This window comes from Rhipicephalus sanguineus, chromosome 1 (assembly GCF_013339695.2).
Source record: "Rhipicephalus sanguineus isolate Rsan-2018 chromosome 1, BIME_Rsan_1.4, whole genome shotgun sequence".
NCBI lineage: Eukaryota > Metazoa > Arthropoda > Arachnida > Ixodida > Ixodidae > Rhipicephalus > Rhipicephalus sanguineus.
This window is the reverse complement of record NC_051176.1, coordinates 306,648,246-306,673,705: the sequence shown is the minus strand read 5'-3', so window position 1 is coordinate 306,673,705 and position 25,460 is coordinate 306,648,246. Positions and strand designations below refer to the sequence as shown.

At 46.9% G+C, this 25,460-nt stretch overlaps 1 protein-coding gene across 3 annotated transcripts in view; it reads left to right on the top strand.

Annotated features, from left to right (window-relative positions):
- Nucleotides 1-25,460, top strand: part of LOC119379406 (probable sodium/potassium/calcium exchanger CG1090) — a 527,113-nt gene that overhangs the window by 369,093 nt on the left and 132,560 nt on the right. For all 3 annotated transcript variants that reach the window (XM_049411972.1, XM_049411973.1, XM_049411971.1), the window contains exon 8: nucleotides 12,604-12,705. In XM_049411972.1, the coding sequence (XP_049267929.1) occupies nucleotides 12,604-12,705 (102 nt within the window). The remainder of the gene's footprint in view (nucleotides 1-12,603; nucleotides 12,706-25,460) is intronic.

The following is a 25,460-nucleotide window of genomic DNA, read 5'->3' as shown; positions in this document are numbered from 1 at the left end:
GCATGGTCCCTCCCTTCGCTGCAGTTGTGACTAACGACGCACGAAGAACCACAGCGGCGTCCATACGCACAAAATCAATTGCAACGGCCGAAACCGCGGCCATAGCGTTTGGCATACGCGCCACGGAGACCTGGGGCTAGTCGGCCTTTGTGCTGACGGACTCGCAGGACGCCTGCCACCTCTTCCTAGGCAGGGCTTTACCAGACTACGTCTTCCGCATACTGGGGACGGTTCTCACAATGTATTACGGCGTGACCTGATGTCCGGCGCACTTGAGAGTAGAGGGCAACGAAAGGGCGGACTGCTTGGCTCGAGGCATGACTAGCCTCACCGCGGGCCTCACCGCCCGGGACGACACCTCGACACCTGGCGTGCCAAACAAAATCCTCGTGCACAAAGAATAAGTAGGCGAACTGAAGCCCCCTCACCCTAACCTAAACAGGAGACAAGCACAGGATTAGTGCCACCTGCAAACAAACATTTTCCCATATTTACACAGGTTACACAGAATGTACACAAGTGAGCAAAAGTATGCCGACCACGGGGGTGCGCACCGAAACCGCGTTCTGTGTCGTCTAGCGGCGAGCCGTCTGCTGCCGAGAGTATTGGTCTGGCAGCGCAGTAGTCGCCAGTGATGCTTTCGGCAGCAGACGGCTCGACATTAGATGGCGCAGATGGCAGTTTCGGCGCGCGCTCCGTTGGTCCGCATACTTTTGCTCACAGCTGTACCCTCCCAGATACAGGAACAAATAAATGCCCGTGGTGCGACGCAACGCCGACAATGGAGCAAATCACATTTATCAGTACACAACACAGCTGGAGGCTGCCATCTCGCCTGTGTCGGACAACACTCCCCTGAGCTACTCGTGGGAAGCGCGACTCGCGGAACTGTAATTGGGAAGACAACTGGTGACAAGGTCCGGCAGGCGCTGTAGCCAGCGGTGCTGTGGAAGAGGAGCCCCACCCATGGTGACCAGACACAACCAAAATCCCCACGAATAAATGTTTATTCTCTCTCTGCCCGCCATCGGCTTCGCTCTGCGCTCGATTTGATTTGCTAGTTGTTCCTATTTTTATCCTTCTTTACTAGGCACTCTTGGCCAAACCCGCACTCGCTGTCCCATGGAGAGTTACTCCTGTTGATGCATCTTTTGTGGGCTGTGAAGATGGAACAGCCGTGTTTGATCATATGGCATTGCTTGCAAGCATCTTTCTACGAAGGCAGCGCACAACGAAAATTGAAAAAGTTTACAAAAATTATAAAGTATAAACAAAAACTATTAGGAATGTGCGCGCGCAGAGTAGTTGAAACGGACAATGGATTAAACTTTGTAGAATGTTATGGGAGCCGAAATATTCTTCTAGAGCTTTTAGATGCGAAGCATCTCTTACTGGGGTGTACGTCCCTCGGCGTCGGCCTGGTAGTCCGCACTCACACTACGCATGCGCAACTCTCCCCCTCCCCCTCTCCAACAGCTGCGCGTTACTCTCTCCACTTCTCTACCAGCACCTGCTTGCGCTTCTCCTGCGTTCTCGCTTCTGCTGTCGCGGCGCATGCGCTACTCTCCTCCTCTAGTCTCCTCTCCTTCAAGTGGTAGAGCGCTGCGCGCGTTCAGTCTAGCGCTTGCTTCGGTTGACTCCTCTGAAATGCGGGCTCGACGTGTCGAAATTCTCTCCTGCCCAGCGCCGCGATGAGCGCCAGCGCATGCGCGTCCCCTCCTCCTCTCTCTCCTCTCCTACGCTGTCTCCCTCTCGCGCGTGCCTGTCGACCGCGTTCTCCGCTCGCCCTGTGTTGGTTGACTCCTCTGAAATATATAGAGTGGCTTTTAAGAAAGGAAAAAGGCGCTAATTTCTGTCTGCCTATAGGCGACACGGCTAAGCGCCTATAGGGGTAGGGGGAGGGCGAAAAAAGAAGAGTAGAAAGAAATAGGAAAGGAAGCGATAGGAGGTCGACAGGCGCGACGGAAAAGAGAAGACAGGAAAGATGGGGTTGGAGTCCGTCACAGAAGTTCAGGGACGGGAGCACGATCGGCTAGAGGCACGAGCACGTCGGTGACGGGGCGAAGCCCCGGTCGTTGAGAGGCACATGGCATGGCGGACCAGGCAACCATCACGGGGTGACGATCGGCAAGAGGCACTATTACGTCACGGACGGGCGAACCAGGATTGGTGAGAGGTGCAGGGCATCGCGGGCGAAGCGACCGTTCTTCCTGAAATCCTCCGAGAGACTTTCCTCTGAAATGTGGGCTCGACATGCCGAAATTCTCTCCTGCGCAGTGCCGCGATGAGCGCCAGCGCATGCGCGTCCCCTCCCCCTACTCTCCCCTCTCCTACGCTGCTCCCCTCTCGCGCGCCTGTCGACTGCGTGCCCCGCTCGCCCTGTGAGAATTATAGCCAGGCTAGAGGGAAGACACGACGCGCGTAGTGTTCCTCTTCGCGTTCCACGACGCGAGGTCGGTAGCATGCCCAACGAACGCCAACGGAACACGATCGTGCAAGTGCTCCGGCTTCGCATCGCCTCATAGTCCCCTATAGCGGGAGATGGTGTAATTCTTTTGTCGGAAAGGGAGCAACGACTGTTTTAGATAGCGGGCCCTTCGGTGCTATATTCTTCCACTTTCTCACGATCTTAGAAACAAAGGGGCGTAGGTTAAACTTCATATATTCTGTGCACATAACAATCGATATTGCTTTAAGTGTTTGTCACGGCTACTTTCGTGTGGAGTTGCAAATTTGTGCATTTGGCTTTACTGTTTTTACATTTGTGTTACATTTAACCCAAACTATTTCATGGCCAACGCAAATATGTACGCTCCATGGCGCCATTTCCTCACGCCATGGCGCCACGGCGTGAGGAAATGACGACATAGAAATGACGTCGGTAAAATGCACGCGATCAGATGACAAAGAAAAAGTTCCGTTGACGCAGGTGACATGCGAATCGAACCTACGACCTCTAGGTCCGCGACGAAAGGTGCCGGGAGCTCTACCCACTGCGCTACCGACACACATGCACGATGCTTAATTCACAAACGCGCCTTTTATATCTCATACCTCCTCCTGTCACAGTGCTCATGGTTGGCGGGACGGTGTTGCCGTCTGGGAGCGGTAAAGTGAAGTGCTGCGCATCATGCACTAACGAGCGCTGACAGGGAGGTCTTCTGTAGTTGTCAGAGTAGTGCAGCTTCCACATGCACCAACTGTGCCGCCTACTGCTTCGAGAGCGTTGGCACCGACTAATAAAACTGCTGCAATAAGCATCACAGAAAGGCATCGACGTCGATGTGTGTACGTCGCGCAAATGAGTGCGCTTTGGTGCAGCGAGAGAGACGCGCCAGCGGAAAAGGGAATGCCTTCGCGCGTTCACGGCTCAAGCTACAAACTGTGCCTATCGAGTTCCTGAAGCGTTCTATGGTAGTATAAGCAAGAGCGGAGGCGTAGGCACCCCACTATTGGGGAGTGCACAGCTTTCCGTTTCTCTCCTCAAATGACGAGGCTTTCAAAGCACCAGTGTTTATTATGTCCATGTTGATGGCACCTTTGCTCGGGATTCCTCATATGCTGTGTCCAGGTGTATGTTAACTACTTCAGCTACCACAAAAGTTTAATCATGATCATGGACTTTAGCAGTAGGAATGGAGATGTGCCACAAGGCGTCAGCGTGGGTTAAGTCACGTCAAATTGTGGTAGAGCTGCTAAACACCGATACACATTGTACAAGCTCTTATATGTATATCAATGTACGATGAACATTGAACTACTTCTGTGAGGGCACGTTTCAGTTTCGTATTATACCGATCCCTCTCATATGACGGAGGGATCAAGCATGTTTTTTTCGCTCATCTGTACCTTTACAAGCCTCCGCTCAAGACCCCATGCCTTTCAGGCACATTAAAAGTGTAATGATAACAAATCTACCTTAAGGGGCACTGACGCAAAATTTTGCGGCTGAGGTAGCCTGCGGGATCGATTCGCGTGATCACGCGTATACAGGGTGTTTTTTTTTTTTTTTTGGAAAATACGGATTTCTCATAAAAATCCTATAACAGTAAGGTTCCTGCCGTTTTTCTTTGTCTGCGAAGCATAAAACTCAGAGGCGGCCACTGCGGCGCTTCTTTTTGCAGACAGGCAAAATAGTTTTTCGCGCACCTGCTGCAGAACATGAAATGAGATGACTCCACTGATGGAAAGATTATCCGTCGCATTGACTCAAACCAAGCCTTTTTTTTTCGTGAGAGATGGATTTATATTTTTATTTTTTAATTGAAAGTCGCGAAAAATGACCTGTGGCGCCTCTGACGGCAAAACCCTGAACGATTCGGTGAACCCGGCCACGTGACTGTTGCTTGCTGTACGCGGTCGACGATATTTTTGTTAGCATTGAAATATTGTTCGTTTCCTTATATTAAAAGGTATTACTCCGTAAAAATGTACATATAGGCCTGTGTTAGTAGTATGCATTAAAGTGGCGCTGCCTTCGCGTGACATAATGATCCCATGCTCGTCAGCGCGTCTTGAGCAACTTAATTTTCAGTAAATTCCCTGAAAAATAACTAAAGTAGCGCCATTCGTGTCAGTGTACAGGCAACCCTCTCCCGTGCGCTTTGTAGATTGCAGTCGCAGTTAGTTGAGCCGCGAAGCTCGCAGAGCATGGCTCTTGGCCGGAAAGAGAGGCCTGTGCAATTCTTCCGCTAGAGCGCCCGAGGGTGCTGCAGTTCTAAGTGGCGCCGTTGGACAAGTCTGCGAAATAAAGGGTATGAACAAAAAAATCACGCCATATCCACGAAGTGAATGATGATTGAGGAGCTGGATCGGAGAACATCAGGAAAAACCGTGAATCTTCCGTACAAGTCCTCTACGATCATATGAAGACGTGGCACACGCTGTTATATATACATATATACAGAATGTTTTATTAATTTACAATTTTGATGAACTATATACACAATATACAATTATATACATATTTATGAAGCCTATAAGAAACATCTAAGAGCATCTGATTCTCCATTGTCGACACTTGCAGACGCAATGCTCCTAATGTTCTTTCAATTTGAAAACTGCCCTCGAGACGCGCACGACAAAGTGGCCCTCAAAATAGCTGTCCGACACTCGCCTGGCTGTCGACTGCGTTCCCCGCTCGCCCGGTGAGAATTAACGGCCAGGCTAGACGGAAGACACGACGCGCATAGCGTTCCTCTTCGCGTTTCACGACGCTTTGAATGGATGGATGCAGGTTGCGGCGCCGGACATGGCCTCAGCTTGAGAACCTGGCGAGCCAGCTTCCAATAGCGACAAATACGGCAATGCAATGTATACCGAAGCAAGTGGCGTCTTTCCATGGTGTCCGACAGCATAAAATTGCACGGTACATAACATTTAATACGCAAAAGTGATCGCTCCTTATGGCAGCGGCACTGCAAACTCGGCGGCGCTAAGAAATCGCTGGAGTGCCGCACTAGCTTTTTAGAAGATCGTCCAAGCGCCATCTTGTTCGTCGTCGTCTGGGTCACGGTGTTAGAAGTACAGGTGGAACGACGCAGCACCGGCGCTATGCGCTCGCTGCGTCGAACTTCGGTTCCTCCGCGCCGTCACGCCGCGAGATGGCAGGAGAAGTCAAGAGGCTCACAGCGGCGCGCGCCGGCCTCTCTTCGGACAAAGCCACGGTGACGAAGCAGTTGTCGCCACATTGCTTCCTCGTTTAATTCTTTTTGTGCGATGGCAGGTCATGCTATTCGAGTGACAAAGCCGTGAAATGGGCAAAAATTGTTTTGTGCCGCGGTGCAACTCTGTGTACAAGACCTGCACTGAAAAGTCGATTTTTCCTCACCCCGAGATGAGGAACGCCTGAATGTTTGGCGCCATGCGATTCCGCGCAAGGACCGCGTGCTGCAGTCGACTGAATACATGTGCGAGAAGCACTTCGAGCCGAGGTACATAACGAAGACGTGGGAAGCAGTGTACAAAGGGCCCGTTCTTGTGAGCACATCACGAAAGGCGGCTCTGGTTTATGACGCCGTGCCGACGAAGTATTGAGTTCATCGTCTTGAGTTCATCCACGCCGTGAGTTGGCCCGTTTTTTTTAACACCTACGTTCGTGTGCAGTCTTTCTCTCTCCGTGCGAAAGCTACGCTTGTTAATAATGAGAATATCTGGGGTTTTACGTGCTGAGACCACGTTATGATTATGAGGCACGCCGTAGCAGAGCTCCACAAATTTCGGCAATGTGGTGTTATTTAACATGCACTTACATCGTAGAGTACACGGGTCTCTAGCATGCCGCCTCCATCAAAATGCGACCGCCGCGGCTGGGATCGAACTAGGGAACTTCGGTCAGCAGCCGAGTACCGTAACCGGTGTACCATTGCGGTTGACTGGCTACGCCCGTAAAGACTCCGCACACCACGATCGACGTGTTCCTTGAAAGACGAAGTAGTAACGCTGTCTTCGGGTGACTATGCGAGACACAAACAGTGAAATATATTCCTCAGTTGGCAACAGAGAATAATCGGAAACATATCCACCATTCATAATGTCTCCCCTTCTCGCAGTGCCAAACCAGGATGCTTTTTCATATCCTTCGTCGGTGCCTCAAACTTAGCTGCTGGCATTCGCTAAAATTCAGTATTTTATGCACGGCCAGCTAAAAAGTCGTATTCGTGACACATCTTTTATCCGCGATCAACGACCGCAAATTACTTCGAATGTTTGCGACAGCAAAGACGGTGTGCATTTTCTGTTGTAATACTACGGCTAATGCGGTATTTTTTCTAACTATCTAAACTATATACTTCTACAAATAGAACTAATTTTTGTCATATTTCAGCGTGACATCACTGTCACATCTTTAATTGTCCGAATGAGGAAAGCATATGTTGAATTTGCCACCGCCAACCTTCGCGGTGGCAAATTCAACATATTCAACAGGTAGCGGCTGTATCGTCCAAATTTCGATTTATTCGAAGCTATTATTTATTTATTTATTTTTGCGCTCGTTATAGCGCGAACGCACAGTTTTTTATTCATTTCGAGGGGCGGTCGCGGCTCCGAAGCGACCACGCCTGATACCGCTCTTGAGCCACTAGTAGTGTAGCGCCATCTAGGGCCCTGTGAACAAGACGCCACAAACCGCGGACAGAAGTTCGCCGCTTCCGGAGGCGTCGTCGGTCCACCTATAATACTTCTAACACCGTGGTCTGGGTTGTTTACTTGATCGGTGCACGGTGCGTGGTCGGCCGCGCTTGAGTCAGTTCCTACGGTGGTTGTGGATGCTTGAGGATGCCGACCTGCTGTGCCAGTGGCACCAACCACAACGGCAGAAAGAAGAGGTTTTCACTACAGCGGCTAAAATTCCCGGTAGACACCCTAGAGGCGTTGCTGCAGCTGCTAGGAGAGGAGGCAGAGGCGAAGGGACGCAGTTGGCGCTACCTTATATTTTTCAGGGACTTTACTGTTCAGCGTGCTCATGCAACCGTGCACGCTGTTTCCAGGTCGGTAAGATTTTAGACCGACATAGTTTTGCTACCTAGACTTCGTCTCAGAAATGACGCGCGCTGCTACTCGGCGCGGCCGCCCATATGCGTAGTGACGTTTTCGATGACTCGGCTTGGCTCGTGCATCTAGAGAGTAGCGACGCCGGGACAAGCCACCCATGACACAGGCGCAGGCAACCTTAGACGCATGCGCACACACCACGGTACAAATACAGGGAAGGTGTATAATGCCACATAATCTCATTGTAACAGCTTGTTACAGTGAAACCTCGGTGATACGATCGCAGCTCATACGAATTTTTCGTTGGTCCCGGCCAAGGCCCATTGGCCTGCAGTGTAATGGAGTACGGTTGTTGCGAACCGATTTTCACCCAGCAACGTTTGGTATGAACGTACGCTACCGCCCAGGTACGAAGAGGTGCTCTCCGCGCTGTCGTGGAAGACGCGCCAAGCACGTGCGAGCGCGGGAACACAAGCGTGGGCATGCGCACCGCAGCGCCAAATCGTCAGAATCAGGGTGTAAGAAAAACTTTTTTTTTATGGTCAGAATAAATCTTCAGAGACGCGTAACGGCCTCCGAGATTGTGTGCGCGAATCTTTGAGGATCTTATGTGCCTCCGTGTGCCTTCGCGTTTAGATTACAGAGGACATTAGCGCCATGCTTTTTTTTCTTACGCATCGACGCGGGCTGCTGTCGTAGTACTGTGTTTACACGTGCCTGCCTCGTGCATCAGACACCCTATGAAAAGTGGTCGAGGACGGTCTTGGCGAAGGAGTCAGGATCCACAACGTCAACGTGCGCGACCGTTGAGGTCGCACTTGTGCTGCCACGGCCGTAAATCTCGTAAAAAACGTCCGCAACACCTCCGCGATAAGAAAATCATAACACAGGACCGTGGTGCTGTAATTCTGTGGCCTTGATCCATCGCGTCAAAGCGCTTCTTCTGTTACTTTCACTGCAGTGCTCCGGTGTCATGCAAAACAGCATACTAAAATTTGGAAGGAGCTACTATTGTCGCGGGTCACAACGCACCTGGTTCATTAATTAAATACGCCCGTACGCGCCGTATATTAAGGTAAGAGTGCCAACATCTAAAAACTTAACTGACAATCATTCACGGTTTTTCCTGACGCTGCTGTGGCCCTGAAAAACAATCTTTTGTCGCATGCTAATTTTCCATGCTTTCTGGTGATACGGATTTCGGATGATACACATATATTTGGTGGTCCCGTGAGATTCGTATCACCGAGGTTTCACTGTATTTTCAAAAATTGTTGAAAAGCTCTAAATAAAGGTGGTTAAGCATAGTTACAAGAACTCCTGCGAAAGCAGAACAACGATAGCTTTCACAAATCGTGAGAAGGGCTGGAGGCATCGCTATCAATTCTCAGCTTTGCTGGAAAAAAGGTACGTCCGTGTTTAGAGCCTTTCAGACGAAAAATACTGCTTGTAAAATAACTACGTGCTTTTGGGATTAACTACTGCAGCTACAAACACTGAGAAGGGTGAGCTTCCTGTCGCGCCGCGAAAAAAATGGGTCAAGAAAAATCAGTTGTCGGTCTCTTTAAGAAAGAAATAGATAGGGACTACCCATCGCACGCAAACATTAAGTTGTGTACGAGTGTATTTGAGAATGCTTGCCGATTTTTCTAGGCAGATTCTGCTTTGGCGCCCCCTCATTCAAATTTCATCACTTCCCTGTCACCTGCAATTGCGGTGTTCCGCCGCGCTTTGTGCGCGCCAGGCGCGATCAGTTTCGATTTCGCCCTTGAAATTAGATGATGAATATTTCGAACTACGTGCAACTTTTGTTATTTCTAAAAAATAGGTATGCATAAATTGCCACGCACTACAACTCTGTTATATAAATACCAGCCCTGAAATGAATAATTAAGAAGTTAATGAACCAATTTTTGTTAATTAGTCGCGTCAACGTCATTTTAGATGCGGGAAAGTATTTCCACCTCGACATAGAGTCAATGTGCAAAAACGACAGGAGCCTTACTTTCGTAGAATGTTTAAAAAAAAAATCTGTATTGTCTAAAAAAACACCCTGTATGATCCACCCAATCTCTACAGCGAATAGAGCTTGGAAGGTAATATATGTGAATTTTGAAGTTCCCATGCTCAATCCAGCGCTATACGCTGCAGTTCGCAACACTTACATCATCTAAGGTGACCGGAAGATCACCCTCAACTTCTGCGACATCACGACTGCAGCCGAGCTCCGAACTGGCGCAGCTAGTAATGATGATGTCATTGCCGCCATTGCCATTTTGCTTACTGAAAGACAAAAAGACGCGTAACCACCAGTGAACGACTCGAGACAGAACTTCTTTGGCCGTTACGCGTATTTAGTATTTTCAGTAAGCATGTACCAACTGGTCCAGCAACGAGCTTCACTCAATGCCCTTTCGCCACGCTTGTGCCAGCAGACTACTATTCGGCGGCTGCTCGCGAGTCCGAGCCCACGGCGAACGGGTGGTAAATCTGGAAGGCTCAAGAAAGTCGTTGCCACGAGATGACGATGATAACTACGACACCGATGACAGCAACGACATCGCGCAGCACATGCGGCAGGCGAAAGAACGCGAGCAGACGACGCAGGGAACGCGGAAGCGCGTCAGAGTGTTGTGTGCCCACGTGGTCAAGGTCGTATACCACGTGTCACACGCTAGATGACGTTAGTTGCACCCGGTGGCTTGTCGTTGACGGAGCTCTCCCAAAGCGAAACTGATACCGGTTGGTAATACACACACTGTGATTAGTTATCTGTCGCGAAAGGCGGCAAGCGATGTACCATGTTATGAGTAAGAGACCACCAGTAACACATTGCGGCAAAAAAAAAACACCAGACCAAACCTTTTTTTGTCAGTGCCCGTTTAATATTTCTGTCCATTTAACTAAAAGAGGCAAGGCCAGTGGAAAGCCTATCGCCAAAATCCGAAAGATCGAAAGGGACTTTGCTCCAGCGAACCCGAACCTTTTCAAGTTGCCCAATCGAGTGAAACAATTTCGATCTTAAACCTGTGCCGAGGACCCGAAGCCGTTGAGTAGCCGTCCCTAAGCAGGGTACAAAAGAAAGCAAGAGCTTGATGCGCAAGCTGCCTAGAAACTAAAACTCGCTAATATTCGCAATGCCCATAGACTGTCGCGCCGCCAAGCGGAATTCAGGAGCATTCTCTCGAGGAGGGTTAGTAGACGACAAAATGCCAGCACTACGCAGTCGCTCCCTTGTTCGGCTGTGCTAGCCTCAGTGTTAACGCGTTGGCAAGAAAGGAACGTTACGACTTTGCATGTTCCCTGCATCAGTGAACAAACCAGGCCCTCCGTGACACGAGAAATTTGATTTGTTCTTGCGATGCAAAGTTTTCGTGAAAAAAAGTGGCAACTCGCGCTTTCAATCATAGCCCACAGCGTACACGTATCAGCTTCGCGAGGTTTGCTGTAGCCACGTAGGTTAGTTAAATGTTACCGTCTGACATTTTCATTTGAAACTCACCCTGTTTTACTTGCATATAGGATTCGTTAGTGTTTATTGTAGTGCATGTATCCCATAGCATTGTATATACGCGGGAGGTCGCGCAGGCTCGCGTTGTGCTCTTCTCTAACTGACCAATCTCAAGTTGGCATACATTAAAATATAGCCTCTATCCTTTGTCAGGAAAGCGCTGTTGTGAATCATGCGAGCGACATTTCAGTCATTGGAGGACGCGTCCGCTTCACGCCTTTCGTAGAGCGAACGCTCTCAACGCCGTGCTTCACCAATGTGCTGATTTCATAGCCAGCACTGCGCCGCTTGTTTTTGTACGTTTCTTGATAGGTGGTAGCACACTGCAAGCGATTTGCTTGTTGACCGGTTTGAGGGCAAAATGTTCTCCGCGCCCAGACGTCTCTCTAATTGTAAACATGGTGGCGCGGAGTGGTCGAAGCCGTTCGGCGGAGGATTGCTTTCAGCAGTGATGTTGAAAGAAACCATCTTGACGACGAGGATTTTTCACTGGACGTAGAATGCTGTGAAAGCACCGAGAGTGACAGCGACGATGAACCATCAGCTGATAACTCACGAGGAGCGAGTTGCACTTCACGTCTCCTTGTGCGTTAATGTTCTTTCACGCGTGTAATCGACTTTGATTGTTTTTAATGTATAATATCCTTGAGCGAAATCAAAATAAAAGCATAGTTTTTCTTGCGCATTGCATGTAGCGCAATTATTCTGGATATTATGGAGCTCCGCATCCCGCCAACACGCTCGAGCTCGACCAGCGAAGCGAAATGGTTAGAGCAGAGCAATGAAATGTGCAGGCACGGCCACAATCTACGCCTCTTGGCTAACTTCTCCTGTACTTCACCGTTACCTTCCGAACTGCATTGTTGCTCGACGAATTTTGTGACGTTGCGAAAAGCATACGTGTGGATTCTTTTCGATATTCATGTTTCGATCGTGCTGATCGAACCTGCAACATGCGAGTGAAGTGATTTGAAGTTGGCTAGAGTCTGATCATGGCTGTGACACAAGCGCTACTGAATGGGATGTTGAATGCTTGTGTTCCGTTGAAGAAGTAACTCCGCGTTCCTGATTGCACAAGTAATGACGACGGCGCAACATGTTTGGAAACCATCACCACGTTAAACATGCGGTCCCGTGTAGCAGCAATGGCGCTACTCGCTGGCGGCCTACTACTTCGGCAAATCCGTCAGGTAGGCTCGGTACGTACTCCCTCGGAGTGCCGTTCAGTTTATACGTCAATTCGAGTTCATGCAGTTCTCTGTAGCACGCATAGGATTTCGCAAAGCATCGTTGATACACGGTACTGGAGCTGAAATATAACCTTTCACACCGCAGCAAATAATTAGGTGCTGAGCACTTAGCACTTTCCATGGTTTCGGAAAGTATTTTGGTCTGATATCCATTTCTGTGCAGCCCATGACTTCATCCGGTGAAAGTGGCACGGGCCTTACGTCCGCACGTCCTATCTTTTCCTACGCTAACAAACGGGTTGACCCTCTTCCGGGCGCCATCTTGAATCGCACGGCGCACCACCTATAGTTCGTGGGCATTGCGAATAACGCCACTGACTGCAACAGGAAACGTTGGTTTGCCTGCAGGATTCACCCTGGGCGTCTCTGATAATGTGATGGGGTTGACGTTCCTGTCCATCGGAGTGACACTTCCCGACGTGGTCGCCAGCCTGTTGGTGGTGCGCAGGGGTGAGTGAATACGCATAATTGTACGAGCATTTTTAACAAATAGCTTGTTGTTGTTGGTGGTGAAACTATGAGTATATGGCCGCCATTGAGACATATTTAATACAAGTTCCTTCTCACAAGGTACGATGTCTGGGCGCGTTGGTTTGTCTTCGTTAACCAAAATACATAGCGCAGAAAGTTAGCGCTCGTTCCGTCGTCGTCTTGTCTCGTGTTCGTTTCTGCGCTCTGTATTTTGCTTGGCAAGTTCCTTGATGTAGTCGTTTCGCTATAGAGTGACATATAAGTAGGGCTCCGTGTTTTCGGATAAATCTGAAAATATCCCTTAAACACTCACTGGTAAAAGTTTTGACAATTCGAATTTATCAGATAAACTCCAATTTTAAAAGGGCATTTTCAACGTTCAAAAGGCATTTTCAAAACAGAATCATCACTCGAAAGGAGCGTACCTCTATCAGCGGCAGCAACCTCATAAAATATGCTTGCGTCTGTTACAAGCTTTAAGTTTGTAATACGTACAAACGTAGGTGCTTTGTATTTAAATATTTATGCGTTCAAACGTTCCAGACATGTAAAATACACTTATTGTGTTCGCATGTCTTCGTGTTCAGACATCACTTCATCTAAAATTTCGGGGTATTGAAAATAACAATATTAATAATATGTCCTTTATTTTTCATCAGGAAGATGAGGGAGGCTGGGAGAAAAAGCTGAGCAGCAGCTTGACTAGCTCCTGCCCCCCCCCCCCCCCGCCCAAAGAAAATTACACTTTGGCGAGTTTACAGCAGTGCCTTATTAACAGGGTAAATCAACAGGAAGTGAGAAAAAATGAAAGGATGGAGAAACAGGATTATCACCAACAATGCAACGCGTTTTCATTGGCAATGACATTAATAAGAACCCAGTGCAAAAACGTATAATGCGAAATGAAACACCAAATTTCGGATAATTGGAGATTTACGTAAAATAAGCTCCGATAAACGCCGAATTTCCTCCTAAAATGAACTCCGAAAACCACCCTCCGAATTTCAAGAAATATAAACTCCGAAAACAAGGAGCCCTACATACAAGCAACATGGGCATGCATGCCAGGCTCTCCTACCTCCAACATTAACTCCCGATCCATTGACATGACTGACAGTTTTTGGCCCCGAAAGAACACCCTAGATTGACCTCTCTTTTGACCGAGATAACTGTTTAACAGTCCATGTTTTTCTCCAAACTCTACGCCAGCACCATACCTCAAAAGACTCTAGCTACCAGACGAATTTTGGTTCGAGGCTCACATCTTTGTCTTTCATGATCGTTGAAAGTCCACACATTTATCTTTTTCCTAGTATCATTTCTCGCAGCATTTTTCTTTCTTGCAGAGCTACTGTCAGCATCTCTTCGGATACCAGGAAAACGTGGTGTTCTACAACATCTATTACTTGGTTATCTGTCATAATGCCCCGCGCTTTACCTGTTGTCATAACTTCAGGCTTTTTTTATGTTTAGGAAAAGTCCAACTTTCTGGCTTTCTTCTTTTAGCTTCAGTATGCGAGCTTTTAAGTATTGTACGCTCCCTACCGCTAATGTAGTGTCGTGTGCATAGCGTAACTGTGTTACTAGTTTTTCGTCTAATAACCCAGTTCTCCAGGTCGTAATGTATGAAATATAGGAGTACATATCCTGCATATCAGTTCAATAATAAGATTAAATAAATAAGTTAAAAATTAGTTAAATAAATAACGAGTATTTTTTGTCCTATGTATAGATGCCTTAGTAGAAATAATATGTTCAGGAATACCCGCTTTCCAAATAGTTGTCCAGACCTTGGCATGGTCTACGGTGTCAGAATTGTGGCTATAAACGATAAAAAAAATACAGTGGCTTTTGGCATTATCGGTTTTACATCTTATATTTGCAATAGGGTCTCTCGTGCGACGCCCATTTCCGAAACTCAGTTGCTTGCTCTGTCGCCATATCTCTTTCCGCGTAAGGCTCTAGCTTTTTCTGCAATATTTTGGGGAGCAGTTCATTAATAGAGGAAACAATAGAAGCAAAAAAAGCAGGTGTCGAAACCACATTGTAGATAGATGATAAGACGCGTTCGAACAACGCCAAGCACGTACGCTGCACGGGCTGCATGGGACACGCAGGCTGCTTTGAATACGGAGAATGAGCAAGTGATTTCGTTCGTGTTGTGACAGCGCTATGGGAAGACGACGTGCAGTTGGGACTCCCGAAGGGCACCGTGAACAGTCCGTGAATCGTCTTGCCGTCAGTCTTTTTATGTAGTGCATTGCTCATTTGTTCAAGGCTATGTCGCATTGATTTAAAACAGGGATCTGAAAGTCACCTCAGCTAGCGGGCTGCAGCCACGACATTTAGTCCCCTGCAAGGGCCGGGACAGTAAAACAGATACGAGCAAGCACGGGGGGGAGGGAGTAGTTTGTGAATGTCAGTTAACGCTGCCTTTTTAAACAAAAATATCAGTTTTGCCGCAAGGGCGAAGCAATAAATGCGTGAGCAACAAATTGTAATGTTATACGAAGAAAGGCTACCTGTTTTGGATCGGATCTCAACGTCGGTGTAAGGCAGCCATTTTCGTGCAGTCTCCGCGCGAAGCGGTGAGAGGCACTGAGAGCAAAGCCCCTGAAGCTTCGTAAAGTAGCAACCCTCTCCTCCTCCGCTCTCGTTCCTCCTCGGTCTCCTCTCCTTCGCACTCTCTTTTCGAACTTGACGCCACCTACCTTGCTCCTGCGTAGCAGACGGCCTTTCGCAGAAATGCGCTTGCTTGCCAGGCAGCGCGCTGTAAGCATTTGCACCAGCCGTCTAGCTCTTAATATTTTTTCGTGTTTTAATTATTTTTGTTTAGGAGACGTTAGCGCTTTTATATAGCACGGGCTACTCCTTTTCACAAATAGAATTTGGAAAAATCTCAGCAATGAAAAAAATTGCATAAAAGAGCACCAAGGGAGAGTTCGTCTATCTTCTTCTAGAGCACAAAATTTCTCTCCGGTGGCTTATGCACATTTATTAACTGCACCTTTTGTTGTTTGATAACTTATTCTAAAACTATCTAAACGAGCGTAACGGTGGCCCATGACAGCTCTGTGTAGTGCCGCATAGGGTGTACAATATGTGCAGAGAGCACGTGCTTGCCTTTCAATGGTAAATTTAGCAGTTTTTTTTTTCATTAGAAAGGTAGTTTTTTTCACTGGTAAATTTCAACTCACGAGACGCACTGCACTCCCTGAAGTCACCGCGCGCGCAAGATCAACTAGTCCTGGACATCAGGTGCTTCAGCAAAACTCACAGGGTCCCTTATGCATTCGCCTAAGACGACTCAAAGGTTAAAGCCATCTTCTTGTTCTTCGGTTGACGTATTGACCCTACCCCGAACCCCTCCGGAAACTTTCTGCACCTCACCTTGTTTTGCATTACCTCAGTGATCGGCCCAACGACCACGGAGGCAATGCAAAGCGACGATGTCATACACTCTAAGCAAAAATTTGTGGAGTATTTCTGCCACACCGAAAATAATCGTCATCCACTTCGCGTACATTCCTCGCGTTATCACCGTGGTCCTGGCACTTCCCGATTGCGAACGGCGCGCTCGTTATCAGCGTGACATAGCATTCATGATAGGAAAGTGACGAGAGCCGGGTTTTCAAGAAAGGAAACGCGAGCAAGCCAGATGACGATTATTGTTGTGCGGCAGAAATACTCCTTAAATACTCGTTGTTTTTTCTTAGAGTGCATAATGTCATCGTGTGACTTCAAGTAATGTGACGCCATAATGGCGTCATAGTGACCTCACCAGTTTTGGCATCTGTGCCGTCATGATGACCTCATTTGGTGACGTCTTCGTGGGATGATATTTTGGATCACACGTGTTGACGCCGCCGACGCGGGATGCCGACGTCGCCGACGGTTAGTTTTAGCGTTCGATGAGTCTAAAGCTTTCGCAATAATATTGCGCCAGAAGGCGTACATCAATTATCGTTGATATGTGGGACGGCGTTGGTTGTTTCGTTAAGTGATTAAACGCACCAACTGTATTGCGCAAGTGCGCCTTGTAGATGTATCTGACATATGAACTATATCGCTGAATGAACAAGAAAGCGAATGTAAAAACTAGCGTGTCACCGTAAACGTTTCCTTCGCGAGACCTCCACTCGCGGATATAAATCTTCATACGAAACAGCACGTAAACCTAGGCGCGAAATGGCACGTATACGTGAGGTTCCTAAACGATGAACGCACTCTACGACTCGGTTGGGAACGCAGGCTTTGCATAGCTACCTTCGCATCACAAGTCCACCGGCTGATCGGTCGGCGTAAAAGAGCCAGAGAAAGCTATTTCCTCTTAATTAAACGAGCACGCAACAAAAGCAAAGGGAGAGTATAAACCCTAATGCAAGTTTTCGCACTTAAGCTTTCTTTATTCAAAAGAGCTGCGCCGAATCTCTGAAGTTTCGCAATCACATTGTTCATAGTCAGTCCGCGTGCATGATGCTAAGCTGCGCACAAACCAATACCGCGAACTCTAACCGGTCGGCGCATCATGTCGAGCAAAAAATGTAACCACGTATTGTTGACAAAGAAACAAAAGCAAAGACCGCGCAGAAGCAGTAATAAAACCTGCGTGAGAGATGGCGACTTACGGCAGTGCGATGCCCGCTATACTATACGGCGTTCGAGTGGGCATCGAACTTCCCGCACCTCGACGCATACTTACACCCAGGTAGCACAAAACAGATAATTGACGTTTTATAAGCGTTTATCCGGGACGATAAAAGCGTTTAGAAAACGTCACGGAAGAGAAGCTAAAGGTCTAGAAAATGTCTTATATCTCGTCTATTTTCCGGTTAGAATCCGTTTTTAAGACCATCTAGAAAACGTTTTTAAGACGATCTAGAAAACGTTTTAAAAACGTCACAAAAAAATCTCATTTTAATAATTGGATTAAAATGTCCCATTGCATTGTCTTTGAAAAGACGTTTTCTAAACGTTTTTAAGACGTCATGCAGGATCTCTTTTCTTTTAGCTGTTTTGTTTTTGTGCATGCAATTATAATAGTGCACGTTTTTAGGAAGCCCTCCATGTTATAGTAATTACAGTTACTTTATTCGGTAATTACTATTACAGAGTGAGAGCTCAGTAGATTCACAGACAAAAATGGTCATGTCATAATTTATTATGTAAAACTGCAACAATTCCTGTACAGCATAGAAACGTAAAAACCACCACATGAGATATAGCATGCGACTAGATAACATTGAGAAGCGGCAAAAGAACACAAAATATCGCGGTAATTGAAATGCAGCTATATAGTATCCAACCTTCAAGAGCACTTTTTTGTTGCACGATTCAGCATTAGCAAAGTTGTTGTCAAACAACTAACAATGCAATATGACACAATTTAGGATCAGGCACAGCCATTCTGCAATATGTAAGCGCCGTCTCAGTTAGCTTTACTGAATGAAACGCAAGGATGAAGTGAAGAGAAATTGTCGAAAAGGGAATGTCGCTGAAGGCAACGACTCGACAAGGGCACTAGTTTCCGTCAGGGCCCTGATGAAGACAAGCGTCCATGATGAAATGTTTCCTCAACGCTTCATCTTCCGCTGAACCTTTTTTCTTGTAGGAAGGAGAGAGAGAGAGAGAGAAAGAGAAGGAGTAGAGGATAGGCAGCGAGGTTTACTAGCGTTCAGTTTGCTGTCCTGCTCATGGGAGGGGAATGAGGAAGTAAACATAGAAATAGACACATTTCACAACACACACACAGAGGAGCGTATCACAGGCGGTCGCTCAGTTTTGTTGCCTTGAAGTACTGCAGGAGGGCTCGTGTGCTTTTTTGAGCTGATGTGTTATAAAGACAGACTCCCAAGATCTTTCCTTCAGTAAAAGACCGACCATCAAGACTAGTCACACTGGCACACTGGAGAGTCCGGCGATGTGCTTGAAATTGCGGGCAGCGGCACAAATGATGTTCGATAGTCTCTACACAGTTGCAGTTTCTGCACATTGATGAATCTGCCCTACCAATCCGATAGGTGAATGAGTTAGAAGACGCTACACCAAGCCACAGCCAACACATCAACACAACAAAAAGACGTGGACATTAGAAGTGGACAGGACAGCGCTTACTCCTGTCCACTTCTGCTGTCTACGTTTTATTTTTCAGTGTGCTTCAGCCTAGTTTTCCAAACATGTACGTAAACCAACAAGCCCGACTCGCAATCTTGCTCCAACACAGCATTCTATGCAGGAAAGGAAGCATGCATCGAGCACGTGGTGAGTGACTCCCTTCGTTTCAAAACAATCGTTCAGTAGCGCTACTTAAGACGACAGTTACTGGAAATCGACTCCAATGTGTTGAAATCACTAATAACAAAACAAAACTGCAAAATAATATATTTGGCCCACCCAGCCAAGAATACGTAAGAAGAAAAGAACGTAAATTGCTTACGAAATCACTGTTGCTAAAGTGTATTACTCACAAAATGGAACTTTTAGAAACTTTCTTACAACATACTCTGTTGGAACATTTCTCACTGAAGAAATGTTGGCAAAGAAATCTGGCATCATTACAGAAGTGAGACTAGGCGTACGTTCGGAACAAAAGGCGCCATTTTAGACGTTAGCTAGAAATATTTGTGGATGCAGCATCCATGTTTCAAACTGCGCCCACTAAAGAAGTAACGGTTTGAGGCTTAGAAATGGAGCGTACAAAATTTACCATGGGAATTATGGTCTGACATTCCTAGAGAGCACACAGTTAACTTTAAATGTGTCATGGCTAGCAGAAAATATGAACATTCTAAATTACAGCAATATATAACAAAAAGTACAACTACACCAACTGTAGTGCGAAAAAAAATGTATGAACAGAAAAATAATGGAAACGACCACAAAAATTAAAATGAATGTGCCACTTAGTAAAATGAATAAATAAAATTTAGGAATATGAAAATACCAGCCTGATAAAAAAACAATTTTCTTTTATGATGTCCAGCATTAAAAAATGTCAGGCTAAAAGAACAAATATAACGAGAAGACACGTCAGGTAAAGAAATTGTGACTCTTCCCCATTGCAACCGAGCACTGTATAGAACACTTTCGCACTTTTTCGGGAGTCGAAGTGCCCTCTACCGTAATAAACCGCACCTGAAACTTCATGGTGCGACAGATATCAGTGATAAAATTGCATCCGAGCACTGTATAGAACACTTTCGCACATTTTCGGGAGTCGAAGTGCCCTCTAACGTAATAAACCGCACCTGAAACTTCATGGTGCGACAGATATCAGTGATACAATCGCAACCGAGCACTGTATAGAACACTTTCGCACATTTTCGGGAGTCGAAGTGCCCTATAACGTAATAAACCGCACCTGAAACTTCATGGTGCGACAGATATCAGTGATACAATTGCAACCGAGCACTGTATAGAACACTTTCGCACTTTTTCGGGAGTCGAAGTGCCCTCTACCGTAACAAACCGCACCTGAAACTTCATGGTGCGAAAGATATCAGTGATACAATTGCAACCGAGCACTGTATAGAACACTTTCGCACATTTTCGGGATCGAAGTGCCCTCTAACGTAATAAACCGCACCTGAAACTTCATGGTGCGACAGATATCAGTGATACAATTGCAACCGAGCACTGTATAGAACACTTTCGCACATTTTCGGGAGTCGAAGTGCCCTCTACCGTAATAAACCGCACCTGAAACTTCATGGTGCGACAGATATCAGTGATACAATTGCAACCGAGCACTGTAGAGAACACTTTCGCACTTTTTCGGGAGTCGAAGTGCCCTCTACCGTAATAAACCTCACCTGAAACTTCATGGTGCGACAGATATCAGTGATACAATTGCAACCGAGCACTGTGTAGGACACTTTCGCCAATTTTCGGAAGTCGAACTGCCGTCTAACGTAATAAACCACACCTAAAACTTCATGATGCCACAGATATCGGTCGTAAGATTGCAACCGAGCACTGTATAGAACACTTTCGCACTTTTTCGGAGTCGAACTGCCCTCTGACATAATAAGCCGCACCTAAAACTTCATGGTACGACAGATATCAGTCATATAATTGCAACCGAGCACTGTACTTTCGCTCTTTTTCGGTAGTCGAAGTGCCCTGTAACATAATACACCGCACCTGAAACTTCATCGTGCGACAGATATCAGTCATATAATTGCAACCGGGCACTCTATAGAATACTTTCGCTCTTTTTCGGGAGTCGAAGTGCCCTGTAACGTAATAAACCGCACCTGAAACTTCATGGTGCGACAGATATCAGCCATATAATTGCAACCGGGCACTCTATAGAATACTTTCGCTCTTTTTCGGGAGTCGAAGTGCCCTGTAACGTAATAAACCGCACCTGAAACTTTATGGTGCGACAGATATCGGTCATAAGATTCCAACCCAGCACTGTATAGAACAATTTCGCACTTTTTCGGGAGTCGAAGTGCCCTCTAACGTAATAAACCGCACCTAAAACTGCATGGTGCGACAGATATCAGTCATATAATTGCAACGAGCACTGTATAGAACACTTTCACTGTTTTTCGGCACAGTAAATGTCCTCTAACGTAATAAACCGCCCCTGAACCTTCAGGGTGCGACAGATATCGGTCATAAGATCGGAACCGAGCACTGTATAGAACGCTTTCGCACGTTTTCAGCAGTCGAAATGCCCTCTAACGTAATAAACCGCACCTGAAACTTCATCGTGCGACAGATATCGGTCATAAGATCGGAACCGAGCACTGTATAGAACGCGTTCGCACGTTTTCGGCAGTCGAAATGCCCTCTAACGTAATAAACCGCTCCTGAAACTTCATGGTGCGACAGATATCGGTCATAAGATTGCAACCGAGCACTGTATAGAACAATTTCGCACGTTTTCGGCAGTGGAAATCCCCTGTAACGTAATAAACCGCACCTGAAAATTCATGGTCCGACAGATATCGGTCATAAGATTACAAGCGAGCACTGTATGGAACAATTTCGCACTTGGATGGATGGATGCTATGAGCGTCCCCTTTATAACGGGGCGGTGACATGTCTGCCACCAGGCTCGAAGGAAAAAAAACTTCCTTGTTTCAAGATGGCTTAATACCTTATCTACACTGAATAAATCTATGTTATTATACAAAAAAATATAAATTCACGGTCCATCTCTCTGCCTCTTAAGGCAGAATGACCTTATTTTTCCCCATTATTTATTTTTGTACTTTATCTCTACTTTTCTGCCACCAATACTCTAACCGTCTCTTATTTCTATCGCGGACGTATTCAGCTTTCCATTGTTGTCCCTAAAACCTAAGGCTTCATGTAGACTCGTGCCCACACGTATACCTGGGTGAATATCGCCACATTCATTCAGTACATGTTCCATCGTTTCCTTAGTTCCTCCGCAGCATGTACATTGTCTTCGTTACTGAATCTCGCTTTATAACTACGCGTTCTAAGGCAGCCCGACCTTGTTTAAAACAGCAGAGCGCTTCCCCTTGAATTATCATAAAACCTTTCCCTCCTTATTTCGTTTTTTCCCTTTCGATGGTTACTCAGAGCCGACTTATTTTCCATCGCTGCCATCCAATAAGTCCTCTCCGCCTCTCTGACCTTCTGCTTAATGCTCCTTGTTGCCATATTGCCCGCACTGCTAGGTGTATAATTACTGGTGAGCCTCCTGGCTCACCAGTACTTTTTCGGCAGTCGAAATGCCCTCTAACGTAATAAGCCGCACCTGAAACTTCATGGTGCGACAGATATCGGTCGTAAGATTGGAACCGAGCACTGTATAGAACACTTTCGCACTTTTTCGGGAGTCGAACTGCCCTCTAACGTAATAAGCCGCGCCTAAAACTTTATGGTGCGACAGATATCAGTCATATAATTGCAACCGAGCACTGTATAGAATACTTTCGCTCTTTTTCGGGAGTCGAAGTTTCATGTAACATAATAAACCGCACCTGAAGCTTCATGGTGCGACAGATATCAGTCATATAATTGCAACCGAGCACTGTATAGAATACTTTCGCTATTTTTCGGGAGTGGAAGTGCCCTGTAACGTAATAAACCGCACCTGAAACTTCATGGTGCGACAGATATCGGTCGTAAGATTGCAACCGAGCACTGTAGAGAACAATTTGGCACTTTTTCGGGAGTCGAACTGCCCTCTAACGTAATAAGCCGCGCCTAAAACTTCATGGTGCGACAGATATCAGTCATATAATTGCAACCGAGCACTGTATAGAATACTTTCGCTCTTTTTCGTGAGTCGAAGTGCCATGTAACATAATAAACCGCACCTGAAGCCTCATGGTGCGACAGATATCAGTCATATAATTGCAATCGAGCACTGTATAGACCCTTTTCGAAAAAGGGCGCCCCTAGCGCTGCGCACGCAAACTACACTCTGCCGCCATTGTGAGGGCACCGCAGCAGACGACGCAGGCTTCGGCAACGTGCCAGTGCGTGACACTTCAGCACCGCCGAATCGTGAACTCTCATCAACGTTTTTCGTAGAGGTGCTGCAATGGTGCAGACGTGCTGCGTTCCCATGTGCCACCATCGACGATATCGCGACGAGAACAGCGATAAGGTACGCGATAAAACTTGAATAACAAACGCACGTGCTCTCTCTCCGTACGTGGTGTCAAACGGACGTGCGGACGCCGTTTTGTAAACGCGCTACAGAAACGGACGTGCTTATTTCACAGCGCCATGTGTAGCCTTGCTTTTACGTATGAATAGTCTTCTCCCGAGTGCCTGCATGCGGTGAATTACGATAGATTGTGCAGAAATACTGCGAGGGTTCGTAAGGCCAGCCAGAAAAATAAAAATGAAGTTGCGTACCGTTCATTTACTTAGCGACAGTACTCGCATACCGTAAGCCACGTGTCAACATTTTTTAATACATACAAACGGGCGCAGGCAGAAATTTTTTTTCGGGGGGGGGGGGGGCACCACCTTGATCTGAAGTGTGGGGGCCGGGCAGGCAGATGTGGTCGAGTGTCATTTTGTGATCTGTGTGCCATGGCAAAAAAAAAAAAAATCGGGGGGGTGGGTCGGGGGGCACGGGCCCGGTGTGCCCCCCCCCCCTGGCTACGCCACTGCATACAAATATACATATAGAGAAAAGAACTGGTCATCTCGGCTTCATCTCGAATCTATCACGATCCAGACAACGGCGCACACACTCATTCGAAATGACGGAAACTTTCCACACGCCTGCACACGTTGCTTACGTCACGTTTTATAACATACATAACCGGACCGCTCACACAGTCATTTTTCACTTGTGAACAAGGCTCCCGTACGGAGGCCGAAACGTCGTGCTTTTATTTGCTTTTAATCGTGGTCAGAGTGTTGTTTTAATTGTCGCCGCAAATATACCTAACGCGTGGCGTCCGGAAAATAGTTGCGTGGTGTGGCTTGCGGCAGACCTGCAGGAATTTCACCGGTTGCGGTCGCATAGTTCCGCGACAGCGACGTCCTTCCTTTCCTTCGGTGAGAAGTTTGTAGCTTCGGCGAGCCTTTTTTTCTGGTCCGGGCGCGCACGCGAGTTGGCGGTGGTCACGGTCCCGCACCCGCGGCAGTCGAGCCAAACTGCTCCTCCAACCCGTTGAAGGATACAAAATGTTGCTCATTGTGCATCGGAAGCACCTCAGAAAGACCAACGGAGAGTACTAAGAGCTCGTTCAAGCACGCAAACGGTGAGATTTCAGCGGATGACACGGAGAACTAGGCGCCAACACAAACATCACAGCACTCACGCATTTGACGGCTCGCTTTCCATGCCCTCACGATGGCGCTGGCTATCCCATGCTCTTTTGCGAAGCGAAACTGACGAAAAGCCCACCGTCAGGTGGCGTATTTATGAAAAGGGTCTATAGAACACTTTCGCACTTTTTCGGGAGTCGAACTGCCCTCTAACGTAATAAGCCGCGCCTAAAACTTCATGGTGCGACGGATATCAGTCATATAATTGCAACCGAGCACTGTATGGAATACTTTCGCTCTTTTTCGGGAGTCGAAGTGCCCTGTAACGTAATAAACCGCACCCGAAACTTCATGGTGCCAGAAGATATCAGTCATATAATTGCAACCGAGCACTGTAGAGAACACTTTCACTCTTTTTAGGTAGAGTAAATGTCCTCTAACGTAATAAACCACACCTGAACCTTCATGGTGCGACAGATATCAGTCATAAGAATGCAACCGAGCACTGTATAGAACGCGCTCGCACGTTTTCTGCAGTCGAAATGCCCTCTAACGTAATAAGCCGCACCTGAAACTTCATGGTGCGACAAATATCGTTCATAAGATTGCAACCGAGCACTGTATTCGAACAATTTCGCACTTGGATGGATGGATGCTATGAGCGTCCCCTTTATAACGGGGCGGTGACATGTCTGCCACCAGGCTCGAAGGAAAAAAAAACTTCCTTGTTTCAAGTTGGCTTAATACTTTATCTACACTGATTACATCTATGTTATTATAACAAAAAAATATAAATTCACGGTCCATCTCTCTGCCTCTTAAGGCAGGATGACCTTATTTTTCCCCATTATTTATTTTTGTACTTTATCTCTACTTTTCTGCCACCAATACTCTAACCGTCTCTTACTTATTTCTATCGCGGACGTATTCAGCTTTCCATTGTTGTCCCTAAAACCTAAGGCTTCATGTAGACTCGTGCCCACACGTCTACCTGGGTGAATATCGCCACATTCATT